The 20,000-nt window shown below is 47.8% G+C and overlaps 2 protein-coding genes across 6 annotated transcripts in view; one reads left to right on the plus strand and one right to left on the minus strand.

Annotated features, from left to right (window-relative positions):
- Window positions 1-9,025, plus strand: part of LOC311308055 (rho GTPase-activating protein 26-like) — a gene marked incomplete at its 5' end in the record, with an annotated part of 48,757 nt that extends 39,732 nt beyond the window's left edge. The window contains 2 exons of the mRNA XM_084436987.1: window positions 1,773-1,864; window positions 7,143-9,025. Of these exons, the coding sequence (XP_084293113.1) occupies window positions 1,773-1,864; window positions 7,143-7,231 (181 nt within the window). The 3' untranslated portion in view covers window positions 7,232-9,025. The remainder of the gene's footprint in view (window positions 1-1,772; window positions 1,865-7,142) is intronic.
- A 336-nt stretch (window positions 9,026-9,361) lies between these two features.
- The window catches only part of LOC311316783 (glucocorticoid receptor-like), an 80,112-nt gene continuing 69,473 nt past the window's right edge, over window positions 9,362-20,000 (minus strand). For all 5 annotated transcript variants that reach the window (XM_084447715.1, XM_084447714.1, XM_084447716.1 and 2 more), the window contains 2 exons: window positions 13,440-13,597; window positions 9,362-13,278 (listed from right to left, as the gene is read on the minus strand). In XM_084447715.1, the coding sequence (XP_084303841.1) occupies window positions 13,126-13,278; window positions 13,440-13,597 (311 nt within the window). In that variant the 3' untranslated portion in view covers window positions 9,362-13,125. The remainder of the gene's footprint in view (window positions 13,279-13,439; window positions 13,598-20,000) is intronic.

Here is a 20,000-nt window from a genome sequence, read left to right on the forward strand (position 1 = left end):
CAGACCCCCCCCCCCACATGACCACAGACCCCCTCCCCCCCTCTATGACCACAGACCCCCTCCCCCCCTCTATGACCACAGACCCCCCCCCCCTCTATGACCACAGACCCCCTCCCCCCCTCTATGACCACAGACCCCCCCCCCCTCTATGACCACAGACCCCCTCCCCCCCTCTATGACCACAGACCCCCTCCCCCCCACATGCCCACAGACCCTCGACCCCCCCGTTAATCTGTAGAGACAGGGGGTGCATCTCCCGCCAGCTCCTGAGAGAACCGGCCAGTCAGACGTGTCGACTCGTGACTCGGCCCGGCCTCGCTCCCCCCCCCTCCCCCGGGGGTCCTGGTCATATGATAGCCAGCCCCTTCCACCACCCCCCCGGGCTGCCTGGGATGCCATCCCCCCCCCCCCCCCCCCCCCCCCCCCCCCCCCCCCCCCCGCTCCATGACCCAGCAGTCTGGCAGTGGGGGGGGGGGGGGGGGGGCGGTCTGAGGCGAGCCCGGGGGGACAGGGAGGGGGCAGGGAGGGGGCAGGGAGTCCTTAGAAAGGCTCGTCCTAGCAGCACCCGAACCGGTGCTCATGTTACTCTCTGGGAGCAGGGGCTTCTGGGTAGGGAGCACAGTCATGGGGTGGAGGTGAAGGATTTAGATACTTAGTCAAGTTCAGAGTGTCCAAAGGGAATAAAATCAGTATGGAAGAATACGGCTACGCCTGTCCGACCGCACGCCCACGAACCACAGAGCAGAGACGCTCCGTTCAGCAAATCAAATCAAATCACCATCAGAATTAGTTTTATTGCCGTTGTCGTTTTCCAGCACACTAGGAATTTGCTGTCGGTCGTGGTGCTTGACACGGAGACATCATTGGACAGGGTGCAGGGACGAGACAGGGTGCAGGGACGAGACAGGGTGCAGGGACGAGACAGGGTGCAGGGACGAGACAGGGTGCAGGGACGAGACAAGACAGCGCAAAGACGGGACAGTACAAAATAAGAAATGCAAAACAAAACATTGTAAAAATCAATATGATAAGAGTCGTAGAGTGGTTAGTGTATAGTGAGTGTGCAGAGTGTAATGTGTATGTGAGTGTGTGTGTATGTGTGTGTGTATGTATGAGTGTGTGTGTAAGTGTGTGTGTATCAGAATCAGAATTGTATTTCATTTCAACCATTTATTTATACTCGAAAGTACACTGTATTGCCATTGTACTTATTATTATTTATTATTTCGACATTGTGGTGCTTACAACAATACAACAATGAACAAGTACAGTACAAGGACAGGATAGCACAGTGCAATCGGACTGCTACTGTATGTATGTGTCTATAGTGTGTGTGTGGCGTGATATGTGAGTGCGGCGATGTACTGTATAGAAACGGTATTTGTACAGCGCATTTCTTACACAGAGGCAACACAATGCGCTTTACAGATAGGGAGGCAGGGGAGAATGGACATAATAATCCCACCCCTACATTTTCCACAGGGAACCAAAACACCAGTTCAACCAGAGGGCCGGAAAAGTTGAACTGTATTCTTCCCTGACCTTTTTCTCCAAGCATGAGAAAACCAAACCCATTTCTAGTACTGTAGCACTTGGCATTCCTCTCCAGAGAGAGTCTGGAGTTGAGGTTGTTATTGTAAAAGAGAAGCTGTTCTCTAAGTGCTTCGGCACGGAGAAATGTGATGGGAGCTCTTAGTGGTGAGTCACAGCTTGGGGGGGGGGGTTGTGTTGTTCTTGTGAGTTCATTGATTGTCCTTTCTCTCTCTCCGTAGTATTGCGGGCAGGAAGGCACAGGCGCTGTACGCCTGTAAGGCTGAGCACGACTCCGAGCTGTCCTTCATCGCGGGGACCATCTTTGAAAATGGTGAGCGTGTCACTGAAATAACAAGCTGACCTTCATCCTCCTCTCCTCTTCTCTCCTCCTCTCCTCTCTCCTTTCTCCTCCTATTAATCTCTCCTCTTCTCCTCTCTTCTCCTCTTATTCTCTCCACTCCTATCCTCTCTCCTCCTCACCTCTCTCCTCCTCTCTCCTCACCTCTCTCCTCCTCTCTCCTCCTCACCTCTCTCCTCCTCTCTCCTCACCTCTCTCCTCCTCTCTCCTCCTCACCTCTCTTCTCCTCTCTCCTCACCTCTCTTCTCCTCTCTCCTCCTCACCTCTCTCCTCCTCACCTCTCTTCTCCTCTCTCCTCCTCACCTCTCTCCTCCTCACCTCTCTTCTCCTCTCTCCTCCTCACCTCTCTCTCCTCTCAGGAGTGATTCTGCCCATGTCTCCAGAGCCGTATCTTATCCATCTTCTTACATTGTACATTATTGACGTAGCTACATTTTACAATATGGCCATTTAGCAGAAACATTTATCCAAAGTGACTTGCGCTAGTGTTTGGGTTAAGCACCTTGCTCAAGGGCACAACGGTAGGTGATGGTTGTCAAGTGGCCTGCAACCAGCGACCTTTCAGTCAATAGTCAGATGCTGTAGCCACTGAGCTACAGTACCTACCGCTCTGTTCTATGTCTGCTCTGTGTATAACTAGCTAGCCAGCCTGTCAGTAACTAGCCAACCAGCTTCTCAAGCTGTTATAACTAGCCAACCATCTTCTCAAGATGTTATAACTAGCCAACCAGCTTCTCAAGATGTTATAACTAGCCAACCAGCTTCTCAAGATGTTATAACTAGCCAACCAGCCCCTCAAGCTGTTATAACTAGCCAACCAACCTCTCAAGCTGTTATAACTAGCCAACCAACCTCTCAAGCTGTCATAACTAGCCAACCAACCTCTCAAGCTGTTATAACTAGCCAACCAGCTTCTCAAGCTGTTATAACTAGCCAACCAGCTTCTCAAGATGTTATAACTAGCCAACCAGCTTCTCAAGCTATTATTACTAGCCAACCAGCTTCTCAAGCTGTTATAACTAGCCAACCATCTTCTCAAGATGTTATAACTAGCCAACCAGCTTCTCAAGATGTTATAACTAGCCAACCAGCTTCTCAAGATGTTATAACTAGCCAACCAGCTTCTCAAGATGTTATAACTAGCCAACCAGCTTCTCAAGATGTTATAACTAGCCAACCATCTTCTCAAGCTGTTATAACTAGCCAACCAGCTTCTCAAGCTGTTATAACTAGCCAACCAGCTTCTCAAGCTGTTATAACTAGCCAACCAACCTCTCAAGCTGTTATAACTAGCCAACCAACCTCTCAAGCTGTTATAACTAGCCAACCAACCTCTCAAGCTGTTAACTAGCCAACCAGCTTCTCAAGCTATTATAACTAGCCAACCAACCTCTCAAGCTGTTATAACTAGCCAACCATCTTCTCAAGCTGTTATAACTAGCCAACCAGCTTCTCAAGCTGTTATAACTAGCCAACCAACCTCTCAAGCTGTTATAACTAGCCAACCAACCTCTCAAGCTGTTAACTAGCCAACCAGCTTCTCAAGCTGTTATAACTAGCCAACCAGCTTCTCAAGCTATTATAACTAGCCAACCAACCTCTCAAGCTGTTATAACTAGCCAACCAGCTTCTCAAGCTGTTATAACTAGCCAACCAGCTTCTCAAGCTGTTATAACTAGCCAACCAGCTTCTCAAGCTGTTATAACTAGCCAACCAACCTCTCAAGCTGTTATAACTAGCCAACCAGCTTCTCAAGATGTTATAACTAGCCAACCAGCTTCTCAAGATGTTATAACTAGCCAACCAGCTTCTCAAGCTGTTATAACTAGCCAACCATCTTCTCAAGCTGTTATAACTAGCCAACCAGCTTCTCAAGCTGTTATAACTAGCCAACCATCTTCTCAAGCTGTTATAACTAGCCAACCAGCTTCTCAAGATGTTATAACTAGCCAACCAGCTTCTCAAGATGTTATAACTAGCCAACCAGCTTCTCAAGATGTTATAACTAGCCAACCATCTTCTCAAGCTGTTATAACTAGCCAACCAACTTCTCAAGCTGTTATAACTAGCCAACCAGCTTCTCAAGATGTTATAACTAGCCAACCAGCTTCTCAAGATGTTATAACTAGCCAACCAACTTCTCAAGCTGTTATAACTAGCCAACCAACCTCTCAAGATGTTATAACTAGCCAACCAGCTTCTCAAGATGTTATAACTAGCCAACCAACTTCTCAAGCTGTTATAACTAGCCAACCAACTTCTCAAGCTGTTATAACTAGCCAACCAGCTTCTAAAGCTGTTATAACTAGCCAACCAACTTCTCAAGCTGTTATAACTAGCCAACCAGCTTCTCAAGATGTTATAACTAGCCAACCAACTTCTCAAGCTGTTATAACTAGCCAACCAGCTTCTCAAGCTGTTATAACTAGCCAACCAGCTTCTCAAGATGTTATAACTAGCCAACCATCTTCTCAAGCTGTTATAACTAGCCAACCAACTTCTCAAGCTGTTATAACTAGCCAACCAGCTTCTCAAGCTGTTATAACTAGCCAACCAACCTCTCAAGATGTTATAACTAGCCAACCAGCTTCTCAAGATGGTATAACTAGCCAACCAACTTCTCAAGCTGTTATAACTAGCCAACCAACTTCTCAAGCTGTTATAACTAGCCAACCAACCTCTCAAGCTGTTATAACTAGCCAACCAACCTCTCAAGATGTTATAACTAGCCAACCAACCTCTCAAGCTGTTATAACTAGCCAACCAACTTCTCAAGCTGTTATAACTAGCCAACCATCTTCTCAAGATGTTATAACTAGCCAACCATCTTCTCAAGATGTTATAACTAGCCAACCATCTTCTCAATATGTTATAACTAGCCAACCAACCTCTCAAGATGTTATAACTAGTCAACCAACTGCACACTAGGCCGGGGTATTTCAGACTGGTGGCTGGCTGGGGGTATCAGTGCTGCATAGGGGGTAATATATAGAGCACCCTACGCTCTCTTAAGATGGGGGGGGGGGTGTAATGTACAGAACACCCTACACCTCCTTCTGAAGATGGTGAGGGGGGGGGGGGGCGGGGCATTTTCCAATAGCTGCTAAACCAGCTGTCACTACCCCCAACATACACACACACGCACACGCACGCACAAACACACAGATACATATACACACACAAACACACACACACACACACACATACACACACGCACAAACACAGATACATACACAAACACGCACGCACACACGCACGCACACACATATATACACAAACACAAACATACACGCACACACACAAACATGCACACAAATGTACACAGAAACACGCACGCAAACACGCACACACACACACATCCGCTGAGCGTCACGGTGCTGCAGGATGCCAGCCTCTGTATCGTAGGAACGCCGTCTTCATCCGCGATCACGCATACTCCCAGATAGCAAGCGGATGTGTAATGATTCTGGGCCATATATGGGCCGGGACTAAGCCACAAGGGCCAGATCTGGTCCAGATCCGCTTGCTATCTGGGCAGTATCACCTAAACCAGGGGTCCCACCTTTCTGAGCTGCCACCCACCAACAAATGTAGGTTGGGTCTTCAGGACCACTTTCTCTTTTTCTGCCAGGGGTCACGATTACCAAACGCACACAAACCTAGCGTATTACTGACCACAAATATGCAAAACAACTAGTCAATTTGGCTTTAATTACAGTGTTCAATTTTATTCAAGATCCGACACACTTCTCGACTCAAGCTGAATAATGGCAATTAGGCAAAACGGGCCAATGCATATGATCAAGCTGGGTAGCTGCGCCTGCAGAATGGCTTTAAGCACAGTGCAAATAGGTTTTAGTGATCCACATGGCTTCAGTTACAATTATTCAAGGTCCGACAGATGTGACACAGCTGCTTTCCAAGCTGAATAGGCAAAAACAAGGGCCAACAGGCCGACATTCTCACACTTTCCAGTTGAGGGCAGCTCAGTGGTGTACACCTCTCTCTCCCAGTGCACCTCTCTCATCTCTCAGTGCACCACTCTCATATCTCTCTCTCCCAGTGCACCCCTCTCATCCCTCTCTCTCTCCCTCTCTCAGTGCACCCCTCTCATATCTCTCTCAGTGCACCTCTCTCATCTCTCTCTCTCTCTCTCTCAGTGCACCTCTCTCATCTCTCAGTGCACCACTCTCATATCTCTCTCTCCCAGTGCACCCCTCTCATCCCTCTCTCTCTCCCTCTCTCAGTGCACCCCTCTCATATCTCTCTCAGTGCACCTCTCTCATCTCTCTCTCTCTCTCTCTCAGTGCACCCCACTCATCCCTCTCTCTCTCCCTCTCTCAGTGCACCCCTCTCATATCTCTCTCATCTCTCTCAGTGCACCTCTCTCATCTCTCTCTCTCTCTCTCTCAGTGCACCCCACTCATCCCTCTCTCTCTCCCTCTCTCAGTGCACCCCTCTCATATCTCTCTCATCTCTCTCAGTGCACCTCTCTCATATCTCTCTCTCTCTTTCTCAGTGCACCTCTCTTATCCCTCTCTCTCTCAGTGCACCCCTCTCATCCCTCTCTCTCAGTGCACCCCTCTCATCCCTCTCTCTCTCAGTGCACCCCTCTCACATCTCTCATCCCTCTCTCTCTGTGCACCCCTCTCATCCCTCTCTCTCAGTGCACCCCTCTCATCCCTCTCTCTCTCAGTGCACCCCTCTCACATCTCTCATCCCTCTCTCTCTGTGCACCCCTCTCACATCTCTCATCCCTCTCTCTCTCAGTGCACCCCTCTCATCCCTCTCTCTCTCAGTGCACCCCTCTCATCCCTCTCTCTCTGTGCACCCCTCTCACATCTCTCATCCCTCTCAGTGCACCCCTCTCACATCTCTCATCCCTCTCAGTGCACCCCTCTCACATCTCTCATCCCTCTCAGTGCACCCCTCTCACATCTCTCATCCCTCTCAGTGCACCCCTCTCACATCTCTCATCCCTCTCATCTCTCTCATCCCTCTCATCTCTCTCTCAGTGCACCCCTCTCACATCTCTCATCCCTCTCATCTCTCTCTCTCTCAGTGCACCTCTCTCATCCCTCTCTCTCAGTGCACCCCTCTCATCCCTCTCTCTCATCTCTCATCTCTCTCTCAGTGCACCCCTCTCATATCTCTCTCATCTCTCTCTCTCAGTGCACCCCTCTCATATCTCTCTCATCTCTCTCTCTCTGTGCACCCCTCTCATATCTCTCTTTCTCTCTCTCTCTCTCAGTGCACCCCTCTCGTGAGCCCGGCTGGTTGGAGGGCAGTCTGGACGGCAGGACAGGACTGATACCAGAGAACTACGTGGAGTTCGTATGACCCGGAGCCCTGGAGCCCCGGAGCCACCCGGAGCCCTGGAGACACCCGGAGCCCCGGAGACACCTGGAGCCACCCGGAGCCCTGGAGACACCCGGAGCCCTGGAGACACCTGGAGCCCTGGAGACACCCGGAGCCCTGGAGACACCCGGAGCCCTGGAGACACCGGAGCCCTGGAGCCCTGGAGACACCCGGAGCCCTGGAGACACCCGGACGTTGCACTGGATTTGAACTGGACTGTGTCCCTGCTTCCTGATTGGACGGCACGGATCTGATAAGGCTAGGATCTGAGGAGGCTAGGATCTAAGGATGCTAGGATCTGAGGAGGCTGGCTGTGGTGTGTGGTCATGAACCTGGACTCGGTGTGCGCGTGCGTGTGTGTGTGTGTGGTTCACGTGTGTAAGGAACAGTTGGAATTCTGTGGCTGAATGTGGCTATAAAGGCGTGTGTATCTTTCAGTCATTACCCCCCCCCCGCCCCCCCCAAATGCACTGCTACTGCTTTGAGCATCTTCCATCTATCAAGTGGAACCTTTGGAAGCTGTTTCCGTTATTGAGGCTCTGGATGCAAAGGGAACGTCCGAGTGGGAGGATACTTCTCCTCCGATGTGCTTTAGGAACAGAGTTGATGGTATGGGAAGTGTTTTATCATTAAAGGAGAAGGCTCTTTCTCTTCGACAACCTGGACCTTATTTACGGCATATTATAAGACGTTTGACAGACTGAGATAACTTTGGTGTAATTTGGAGGCCTGTAGAAGAAATGTAAAATCCAGCGCGAGCCAGTATATCCATGTAATGTCGGCAGACAGGGCACCGAGAATGCAGCTTTAAATTATTTTTTTTGCCGCGAAACGGTTGTTTTCATCAATCTATTTTTAGGAATCGCTAGTTGTGCTTCCATAGAGTGAGGGCTTGTTGTGGTTTTCACATCCTTGGTCTGTTGCCTCTGTAATATGATCTTTAGAAACGTCTTTCCCCACTTGCTCCAGCAAGCCGGTCTGATGAAATGATGAAAACAACAGTTTCGCAGCAGAAAATACATTTTTTAGAAGCTGCATTCTCGGTGCTCCGTCCGCCGCCATTACATGGATATACTTGGCTCACGCTGGATTTTAAATTTCTTCTACAGGCCTCCAAATTACACCAAAGTGATCTCGGTGAGTCAAACGTCTTATAATATGCCGTAAATAAGGTCCAGGTTGTGGAAAAAGAGCCTACCCCTTTAAACAGGGGAGTTTTTCAGTGTGTGGGGCGAGAATGGTGCAGAGGGAAGGTGGTTTAAGACCATAGATGCTGATTTCAGACCATTGTTTTGTTTTTCCTCCTGAACGGTTCAAGTTAGAATGAGAGGATGAACAGATTCCAGATCAGAATTTTGACAGGAACATCTGGAGATCCTGAACGATCCTTCTTCCTGTCATTCACATCCTTGTAGCTCTCCTTGTTTTTTGGGGCTTAAAACTGCCTGGTGAAATTGTCTCTCAGTAGTCCTGGAATCAAATGTCTGACCTGATCTTTTTCCACTTAGGATAAATATTGAATACATTGTTAGTATTGTTTTCTTAACAGGTATATAAAGGGGAGAAAATGTAAAATATAAAAAATGTGAAACTAGACTACTTTGTTCATATCTACGCCTCTTATTTATAACTTTTTTCAAAGATGTGATCATGAATTGTTTTTGGGGTGTATTAACAATGTAAATAGATGACATTTGATGAGGTATAATTTTTTTTTAATATGAAATTTTATATTTTGTATTTCCAGCATACTAACTTAATATTTTAGTATCTCAGTTGCTCAATTTTTCAATGTCTATAAGGAGCCTTAATATTCAATGAATCATGAATAAAGTTGTACAGAATTTTACTCATTAAAAATCAACATTGAACTCCCGTTTCCTTCTTGTCTTTGTGGATTTGACTGAATTCAGCAAACAGAGAACACATAACTTTGTGAATGAAAAATCCTTTATTGTGTGAACTGTTTACAATATGGAGAAAATTCATAAAATGACCGTCACGTTCTACCCTTGCTGACAATCGCCTCAGTGGTTAGCACCCAACCAAGATGTCAAAGAATTACACCAACACTTAAGTCCAACATTTAATCAAATAGGTGAAAATATCAACATTGACAGCATTAGAGGTAGTATGGAGATAATACAAACTTTTTTACTTTTTTTTTTTAACGAATAGACATGTATTCTTTACATTGGATTACCTTTACATAACTAAAATACCAACAAAACAGACTTCAATGAAAGCCATATACTGTGTGCCAATGAAATATGATCTGCCCTTTAATATTTAGATAAATTTTGCTTGTATTTTCTACAAAATATACTTGTTGAACCAGTATGAGGTAGTGCAAATTATCAGGCTCTGGTAGATTATCAGACTTAAATTTGAGTACTTTCATAGTTTTGACTTTTTCTTTTTGAAGTGACTGGTTAATCCTCACAGCAACATAGAGACCAAAGCCTATACCTTTACAAAATATACTTTCAAATAAAATAAGTACTAATATAGTTGGGTAAAAGTGCTACTGTCAATGTAACTGCTTGAATACCTCTTTTTTTCTCTGCTTTGGTCACTCTGTTGTACTATACAAAATATACTCCAGTCCCTCGTCCCCCAACAAAACCCCTATTTCCTCATTACTTTAAACACAGTGATCTCTCATATAGACTTTCCTATTGATTTATATAATTTACATTTACTTACAAGTCATAGAACATGTTTTAACACTTTCTAAGTACTTATTCAATACATCTATCTATCTCTGTCAAACACAAACCGACACAGAAAATATTTACCAACATACTCATTCAATGTACAAAAAAGGTTGAGTAAAATGATTCATATCAAAGAGGATCAAGCTGATATATTTAACATTACTGAAAATAGTGTATTCAGTAGAAATACATTTTTCAAAAGCATTTGTGTTTTCCTGAATTTCAACCCAATTTCTATGGCTCCGTGTCTCCCTTTCACATGGCCTTGAATCACATGTTAGTTTGAGCGGGAAAAAAACAACGAGTATACAGGCATGTAAAAATAGTCTGTCAAACATGTTATCATGAATATACAATACACACTCAGTCTGACTGGATATGTTGTGCAGCTGCTGTATGTACATCTATGTACATATATGGCATCCGAAGATGGAGAGACCATCGGGGATATAGTATGATCCACCTTACAGACAGAGCACTCGCTCTGGAATACTGCGTTGTACGCCATCGAGAGTCGTGATTACATTCGCCTGTTTCCAGGCACCAGGGCGGACAGCTGTGTGGACCACTGGACACCCCCCCCCCCCCCCCCCCCCGGGTCTACCGACACACCACCGGACTGTGAGCTCACTCCCAAACACCTCAGCGCCATGGTGACGCTAGGACCAGAAATGTCTTACAATCCTCCTCCGAGGTCCAGACCAACTGGACGGAGGTCCGTTAACGGCCGGTTGCATACAGCGGCTCAACTCGGGGGGGGGGGGGGGGGGGTTCGAAGCTGAATTCCACCAAATACTGTTGCCTCACGATAAGTCCTGTCAGCGAGGCACTAACGTTAAAACGTACTCTGTCCTATTCCAAACAAACAGGGTTGCTGCCATTATTTCAAAAGGTCGACAGTGAAGGCTTAAAGACTGAGGTTAGAAGAAAACATTCCCTTGGACTGGTGGGGAAGGGGGGGGGGTTGATGCGTCTACAGCATGACACTTCACACTCCCCCCACTACTGCTTCTCAATGTTCCTATGGCTTTCACATGGCTGGTGTGTATGTGTGTGTGTGGGGGGGGGGGGGATTCCCACAAGACCGGTTGCTACTCGGCATACTTCACCATTGCAAATGTGAAGCATAGCAAATCAACCATAATAGATTTTACACATCTCCGCACAGAAGTGTACAAAAAACATCCTCTGTAAAAGGATCTTGGGGAACACAATCATTACTCGTGAGCTGGTGTATTTTAAATACAATGAATGACAAATAGGGACTTCATTGACGAGCGCCTTGAAGCGACGCGTCATGACTGGGTTTTGCCTACCTGTGTGCAGATGACCGCTCAATGAATGCCTTCTTCTATCTCATAACCTATGGATGACGACACAGCCCCTGACTCAGACCACGCCACTGTATATGACAGGGCCCCAAACTAAATTAGAACCAAAACTAAAGCTTGAGACACCACTTGCAGAACCAGAACCAGAACCTCGTCTCCAAGCCTCCTGTCCTCTCTCTTCCACACTCAACACGGGCCAGAGCGGCGTCGGCTGGACCGCTCGTTCCCTCGCTGGACCGGAGGCTGACCACATGTCCGGCGGCCATTACTGGACGGTTTGAACACAGAGAATCCCTGCTTGAATCGTAACGACAGACTTATTAATCACTCGTGTGACTTTGTACCTCGACTAAAATGCAGAGCGAAAGCAGGTATTATTAAAGCAGGTGTTATTTAACAGCCGTGACACGTAAGGGCTTACGTGATTCTCGATTGTAGGTAGATTTTAAGAATTAGGATCATTGATACAATAGATATTAACATCATATTCAAATCATGGCTCAGCACACTGATGGACTTAGCATGGTAATTACATGGTCTGAGCATGGTAATTACATGGTCTTAGCATGGTAATTACATGGTCTTAGCATGGTAATTACATGGTCTTAGCATGGTAATTACATGGTATTAGCATGGTAATTACATTGTCTTAGCATGGTAATTACATGGTTTTAGCATGGTAATTACTGAAATGCAATGGGACCCAGATAGCAAGCGGATGTGTAATGATTCTGGGCCATATATGGGCCGGGACTAAGCCACAAGGGCCAGATCTGGCCTGTATATGGCCCAGATCTTGCTATCTGGGGAGGAGCTTAGTTAGTTAGTTAGTTAGTTAGGTAGGTAGTTAGCGCAGGGCTGAGGTGTTGGTGTTCTCTGGTACGGTTCTGATTTGGGATAGAGGTCAGCTGCCCGGCTTAAGAACACACGCATGACTGCTTATAAAAAGCGCACATCGCAAAAAATATAAGTATAAATGTTTTAAGATTAGATTCCTATGCAAAATATTTGCTTTTGACAGTTTTGACACGATTGGCTATGGACAGCCTTCAAAGCTGCTAAAAGAAAATAAAAAATAAAAAAAGGCACAAGTTTTCCCTTTTTTTTTTTTTTTTTTTGATATTTCTTGTGTAAACACTCCGGCATGTATCAGTGTGTACCAATGCATAACATCAATTAGTGTTTTGAGGTGATTCACCGTCGCATCGCATGACGTTAACTCTTGGCTCCACAAGGGTCTTTTTTGTCAATCCTCTCCAAGCCTCATTCTCTCGTCCCTCGCTCTCCCTCCCTCTCTTTGCACCATCCCTCTCTCTCAACCATCTCTCTGTTTCTCGCTTCGTGTCATCCCTCTCTCTCATCCCTCCATCTCCATCTCTCTTTTCTCTCACCCCCTCTCCCATCAGAGTCCTCTAAGGAACCAGATCCGATGACGCGTCTCGATGTCCAATGAAACCTCTTGAGTGTGTGAGTCGGACCAGGCGGTGTTACGTGTTGTGTGGACAGAGCCAGGGTCGGGATCCGGAGGGACCCCCAATATTTGAGATCATTAAAATTGTCCCCCCCCCCCCCCAATATTTAGATTAGGGTAGTGGCATTCAAATGACCATACAGCCGCGTAGGAAGATGTCCCCCCCAAAAAATACTCTTGCAAAATTTCAATGTAAATGTCCCCCTCAAAGTTGGATACAGATCCCCGCCACTGGACACAGCGATGCTGGCCTGATGGAGTATGTAGTCGGGGCAGTAAGGAGACAGACTGGTGGTGATGGTGGTGGAGGCTGTTAACAAGGTGTCTTTTAAGGCATGGCGGCCCGGTTTAAGGCAGTCATTTCTGGTGGAACAGGAGTGGCTTCACGCTCCCGTCTTTGAATTTTGGTAACTGGTTGCTGATGATCTCCGCCAGCATCTCGGGGAACTCCACGCTCAGAGACTTGTTCACAAACGTGTAGAAGCAGACCTGGAGAAGGCCTCCCACCATCTGTTGAGAGACACACACACAGTTCCATAAAACATCTCTCCGTATACTGTAAGCAGGGGCGGGGTGGCCATCGGGAGACCAGGCCGGCCACTCACTGCTATTGCAGGATCCATGAACACACATTTGTGTGTGTGTGTGTGTGTGTGTGTGCGCTAACCCACCTCTTGCATGGAGTCCAGCAGCTTGGTAAGCTGGTAGAACCTCTGCCAGTTCTGGCTGGAGTTCTCCTCCCTCTTGACGATGGCCTTGCCCAGCTCCTTGATGTAGGTCATCCTGATCTCGTCAAAGATGGCCTGGCTCTTCATCCCGTCCTTGGGGACTGCAGGAGGGACACAGAGAGAGGGGGGGGGGGGGTCAACTCTAACCTGGCTAGACAGCAGAGAGGGAGGGGCTCCGCAAAACCACGCTGTATCGGCCCATCGCGGGTATTCGACGGGCAGTGTTAAGTAGCACTAAAAGAGCGCCTTTCACTGAACGCGTTCAGGTTTTCGATGATTGGTGAACCGAACGCGCCCATCTGAAGCTGCCGAGTGTCAACGTTGGCACCTGTTGTCACCAACATGGCTAAAGGCTCCATGCTACAGGTACATACAGTACTGTAGCTCCATGGATGGCTAGTGAAGGGACTTCAGACACCGCATATTAATATTTAAACAAATTTTGATCCAGTTCTGATCCAGACGGAATATTGTACTTTGAGCAGACTAGGCCCAACCCTTCCTACCTCAGCCTGGTTCCTTGTCTTTATAATTCTGGCCTGTGTTGGTACCGGATCCTAAACCCCTTCACAAAGCATCTGAGTGTGTTTTATGTTTTTGAACTGCTGCAAAATAATTTGGTCCATGCAGTGTAAATAAAATGACCATTGCATCTACAGTATCCCTTTGCTGCACCTCTGGTTTCACTTTCTGCATAATAGAAAACTACCCACACATTTTTCAGTAGTAAAACGTATAAAGTAATCGCTGTCTGATTCTGTAATGGGCAGTGGCAATGATCGGAGGGTGGGGCTGGATGGATGAGAGGAGGTTCTATTGAAAAAATAATAGATTGGAGCAGCGCATTAAAATAAAAAAAAAAGAACTGGGAACCTGTTCATTTTTGGGACTGTGAACTTAAGTTTACCTCCTTGGTAGAAAGATAATTCAGCATAAATCACAATTACTCACTTTAAAGATCACTTTAAAGATATTTTTCATATGGCTTTAGTTCTCTTGCAGAATGTGTCAGCTGATTTCTGGCATGTTACATGAACAATGTTAGATTTTATTTTTTATTTGTTGTGTTTCTATGCTTTGTTTTTCTTCCCTTACTGTAATTCTCTGCCGTTTACTATGGTTTAATATTTTCCTATATTTTTTATTTTGCTATATTTAGTTCTATGTATTTTGTATCTTGTTATATTTTGTTAAGCTAATGTTTTCCTTAGCTATATTTTATACTTTTCTTTTCCTATGAACCAACCACAACAAAGGTCTAAGTGCCCTCTCTGCCTTGCCTGCCGTCTCCAAATCAAAGTCCCAAGGTTTTGGTGTAATCTTAGACCCCCCCCCCCCTGCTCTCTGCATACCACCTTAGTTACCAGATAGAGGGCCGAGGCCAGGAGACATGATCTCCGATCTATGAGATACGGCCCTGTCACCCATGGCGCCTACCTCTTCCTTGAACAGTTGGTGCGACCACTTATGGTCCACCCCCCAGAGTGGAATCCAGTGGGGATGGATTCCCCCTACTGTAATAATAATAATAATAAATTAAATTTATATAGCACCTTTTATGAAACCCAAGGTCAACTGTGGCACCCGAGAGTGACCCCTTGACCCCTACTCCCTTCGGCTCCTAATAGCACACGCAAGCCGGCAGCTGTCTTATCTTCTCTGTCTAACCCACAGTGTCCCTACCATAAAGACAAAGCAACACAGAGGATTAGATATGAGTGAAACACTTCTGTAGATGTTACATAGACATTTCTCTCGAGATTCATCATACACCTACAGTAACCACACACACGGACACACACACCTACACTAACCACACACGAACACACACACCTACAGCAACCACACACAGACACAGACCTACAGAAACCCCTTCTCTCTCTTAGCTGTCCATTGTGTTCGATGATGACACTTGCTCCAAGAAGGGGGCGCGGGGGGGTTCAGCGATGTTGCCACCGGTGCCACTTCTTGTGGCCGTCGAGGCCGGAGCGTGACCTGCACATCCGTCCCCAGGTGGAGCAGGGGAGCCCGGACGCCCTCTGGCGGCGCTGGGCGCGCCCCTCGGACCGTCTCTGTTGATCGGTGTGGTTTATTTGTGAAACTGCTCTGGCGCATGTGACCTGCCAAGCTGCTCTGTCGAGTGCCAGAGGTTCAAGCTGCGTGGGGTTGATGTTTGAGCACTTCAGGAAGGTATTGGTGCCCTGGTTCAAGCTGCGTGGGGTTGATGTTTGAGCACTTCAGGAGGTCCTTGGTGTCCTGGTTCAAGCTGCGTGGGGTTGATGTTTGAGCGCTTCAGGAGGGCCTTGGTGTCCTGGTTCAAACTGCGTGGGGTTGATGTTTGAGCGCTTCAGGAGGGCCTTGGTGTCCTGGTTCAAACTGCGTGGGGTTGAAGTTTGAGCGCTTCAGGAGGTCCTTGGTGTCCTTGTAGCGCCTCTTTTGTCCGCCTGCGGCGCTTTGCACTACTTAGCTGGCCGTAGAGGACTCGGCAGGGTAGGTGGTGGTCAGGCATGCAGATAGTGTGCCCTATCCAGTGTAGGTGTTTTTTGGCCACTGCTGCTTCCATACATATGGACTTGGTGCTGTCAAAGATTTCTGTGTGGGGGACTCGATCTTCCCGGGACAGGCTGAGGATCTTCTGAAGGCAGCGGATGTGGAAGGCCTCCAGGTTAGTGGTGTGCCGGCTGTATTGAGTCCATGTTTGTTCCCCGTAGAGCAGAGTGGAGACACATATTGCCTTGTAGACGGCGACCTTGGTGCTGTTTATGTGAAAACTGGGGGGTGAGGAAGTTTGGGTAATGAGTTGGAACGTGACTTCAGTTTTTTGAATGTAGACCTGAAGACCAAAGGATTAATAAAGAGTGGAGATTGTGTTGAGGGTGTGCTGCGTGGACTCTGGGGTGTGAGCGAAAACGGCGCAGTCATCAGCGTACGGAAGCTCGCGGATTTGGCAGGTCTTTGTTTTTGTGTGGGCCTGGAGCCGTCGGTGTTAAATAGACTTCCGTCAAGGCGATATTCCTGATGAACGCCGCCTTCATGTCCCAGGCCACGGTGGAAGAGACAGGTGACGACAGAGAGGAGATTGAAGAGCACTGGTGCCAAGACGCAGCATTGCCTCACCCCAACATTCGACTCAAAGAACTCCCTTTCTCAAAGAACTCTTGCTTGCATCCCATCATGCAGTTGCTGGAGCACGACGAGAAACTTGGGAGGTACAGAAACCACACACAGACACACACACCTACAGAAACCACACACAGACACACACCTACACAAACCACACAGACACACATGCCCATACATATGGTCTTGGTGCTGTCAAAGATTTCTGTGTAGGGGACTCGATCTTCCCGGGACAGGCTGAGGATCTTCTGAAGGCAGCGGATGTGGAAGGCCTCCAGGTTAGTGGTGTTCCGGCTGTATTGAGTCCATGTTTCTGCCCCATAGAGCAGAGTGGAGACAAATACTGCATTTTAGACAGCGACCTTGGTGCTGACCTTCAGGTTTCGGTTTTTGAAAACCCTGCTGCGCAGGCGTCCGAAGGCGGATGAGGCTTTATTGATGCGAGTGTGTATTTCAGTGTCGAGGGAGCAGCATGAGGACAGTGTGGAACCGAGGTAGGTGAAACGATCCACTGTTTTAAGCGGGGCACCATTTATGTGAAAACGGGGGGGGGGGTGAGGAAGTTTGGTTAATGCGTTGGAACGTGACTTCAGTTTTTGGGATGTAGACCTGAAGACCAAAGGATTAATAAAGAGTGGAGATTGTGTTAAGGGTGTGCTGCGTGGACTCTGGTGTGTAAGCGAAAACGGCGCAGTCATCAGCGTACGGAAGCTCGCGGATTTGGCAGGTCTTTGTTTTTGTGTGGGCCTGGAGCCGTCGAATGTTAAATAGACTTCCGTCAAGGCGATATTCCTGATGAACGCCGCCTTCATGTCCCAGGCCACGGTGGAAGAGACAGGTGACGACAGAGTGGAGATTGAAGAGCACTGGTGCCAAGACGCAGCATTGCCTCACCCCAACATTCACCTCAAAGAACTCTTGCTTGCGTCCCATCATGCAGTTGCTGGAGCACGACGATAAACTTGGGAGGTACAGAAACCACACACAGACACACACACCTACAGAAACCACACACAGACACACACCTACACAAACCACACAGACACACATGTCCATACATATGGACTTGGTGCTGTCAAAGATTTCTGTGTAGGGGACTCGATCTTCCCGGGACAGGCTGAGGATCTTCTGAAGGCAGCGGATGTGGAAGGCCTCCAGGTTAGTGGTGTTCCGGCTGTATTGAGTCCATGTTTCTGCCCCATAGAGCAGAGTGGAGACACATACTGCATTTTAGACGGCGACCTTGGTGCTGACCTTCAGGTTTCGGTTTTTGAAAACCCTGCTGCGCAGGCGTCCGAAGGCGGATGAGGCTTTATTGATGCGAGTGTGTATTTCAGTGTCGAGGGAGCAGCATGAGAACAGTGTGGAACCAAGGTAGGTGAAACGATCCACTGTTTTAAGCGGGGCACCATTTATGTGAAAACGGGGGGGGGGGGGGGTGAGGAAGTTTGGGTAATGAGTTGGAACGTGACTTCAGTTTTTGGGATGTAGACCTGAAGACCAAAGGATTAATAAAGAGTGGAGATTGTGTTGAGGGTGTGCTGCGTGGACTCTGGGGTGTGAGCGAAAACGGCGCAGTCATCAGCGTACGGAAGCTCGCGGATTTGGCAGGTCTTTGTTTTTGTGTGGGCCTGGAGCCGTCGAATGTTAAATAGACTTCCGTCAAGGCGATATTCCTGATGAACGCCGCCTTCATGTCCCAGGCCACGGTGGAAGAGGCAGGTGACGACAGAGAGGAGATTAAAGAGCACTGGTGCCAAGACGCAGCCTTGCCTCACCCCAACATTCGACTCAAAGAACTCCTTGTCTCAAAGAACTCTTGCTTGCATCCCATCATGCAGTTGCTGGAGCACGACGAGAAACTTGGGAGGTACAGAAATCACACACAGACACACACACCTACAAAAACCACACACAGACACACACCTACACAAACCACACAGACACACATGTCCATACATATGGACTTGGTGCTGTCAAAGATTTCTGTGTAGGGGACTCGGGACAGGGTGAGGATCTTCTGAAGGCAGCGGATGTGGAAGGCCTCCAGGTTAGTGGCGTTCCGGCTGTATTGAGTCCATGTTTCCCATAGAGCAGAGTGGAGACACATACTGCGTTGTAGACGGCGACCTTGGTGCTGACCTTCAGGTTTCGGTTTTTGAAAACCCTGCTGCGCAGGCGTCCGAAGGCGGATGAGGCTTTATTGATGCGAGTGTGTATTTCAGTGTCGAGGGAGCAGCGTGAGGACAGTTTGGAACCAAGGTAGGTGAAACGATACATTGTTTTAAGCGGGGCACCATTTATGTGAAAACACGGGGGTGAGGAAGTTTGGGTAATGAGTTGGAACGTGACTTCAGTTTTTGGGATGTAGACCTGAAGACCAAAGGATTGATAAAGAGTGGAGATTGTGTCGAGGACGTGCTGCGTGGACTCTGGGGTGTGAGCGAAAACGGCGCAGTCATCAGCATACGGAAGCTCGCGGATTTGGCAGGTCTTTGTTTTTGTGTGGGCCTGGAGCCGTCGAATGTTAAATAGACTTCCGTCAAGGCGATATTCCTGATGAACGCCGCCTTCATGTCCCAGGCCACGGTGGAAGAGGCAGGTGACGACAGAGAGGAGATTGAAGAGCACTGGTGCCAAGACGCAGCCTTGCCTCACCCCAACATTCACCTCAAAGAACTCCTCGTCTCAAAGAACTCTTGCTTGCATCGCATCATGCAGTTGCTGGAGCACGACGAGAAACTTGGGAGCTACAGAAACCACACACAGACACACACATACAGAAACCACACACACCTACAGAAACAACAGACACACACCTACAGAAACCACACACAGACACACACCTACAGAAACCACACACAGACAAACACATATAGAAAACACACACACCTACAGAAACCACACACAGACACACCTACAGAAACCACACAGACAAACACACCTACAGAAACCACACACAGACACACACACCTGCAGAAACCGCACAGACCCACACCTACAGAAACCACACACAGACACACACCTGCAGAAACCACACACACCTACAGTAACCACACACAGACACACACCTACAGAAACAACACACAGAAAACACACACCTACAGAAACCACACACAGACACACACACCTACAGAAACCACACAGACACACACACCTACAGACACCACACACAGACACACCTACAGACACCACACACAGACACACCTAAAGTAACCACATGCAGCCAGGTGACTGGAAACTATGCAAAGCGCCATGTAGCCCCGCTGGGTATGGTGGGCAGCAGATAAGAGGCCTGCCCTGGGATGAGGTCCTCCTGTTCCCAGGCAAAACCACCACACTAGGGACGAGGGCTTACGCAAAACAGCACATCAGATGGAAGAT

The sequence above is a fragment of the Borostomias antarcticus genome (genome assembly GCF_949987555.1).
Source record: "Borostomias antarcticus genome assembly, chromosome: 1".
Lineage (NCBI taxonomy): Eukaryota > Metazoa > Chordata > Actinopteri > Stomiiformes > Stomiidae > Borostomias > Borostomias antarcticus.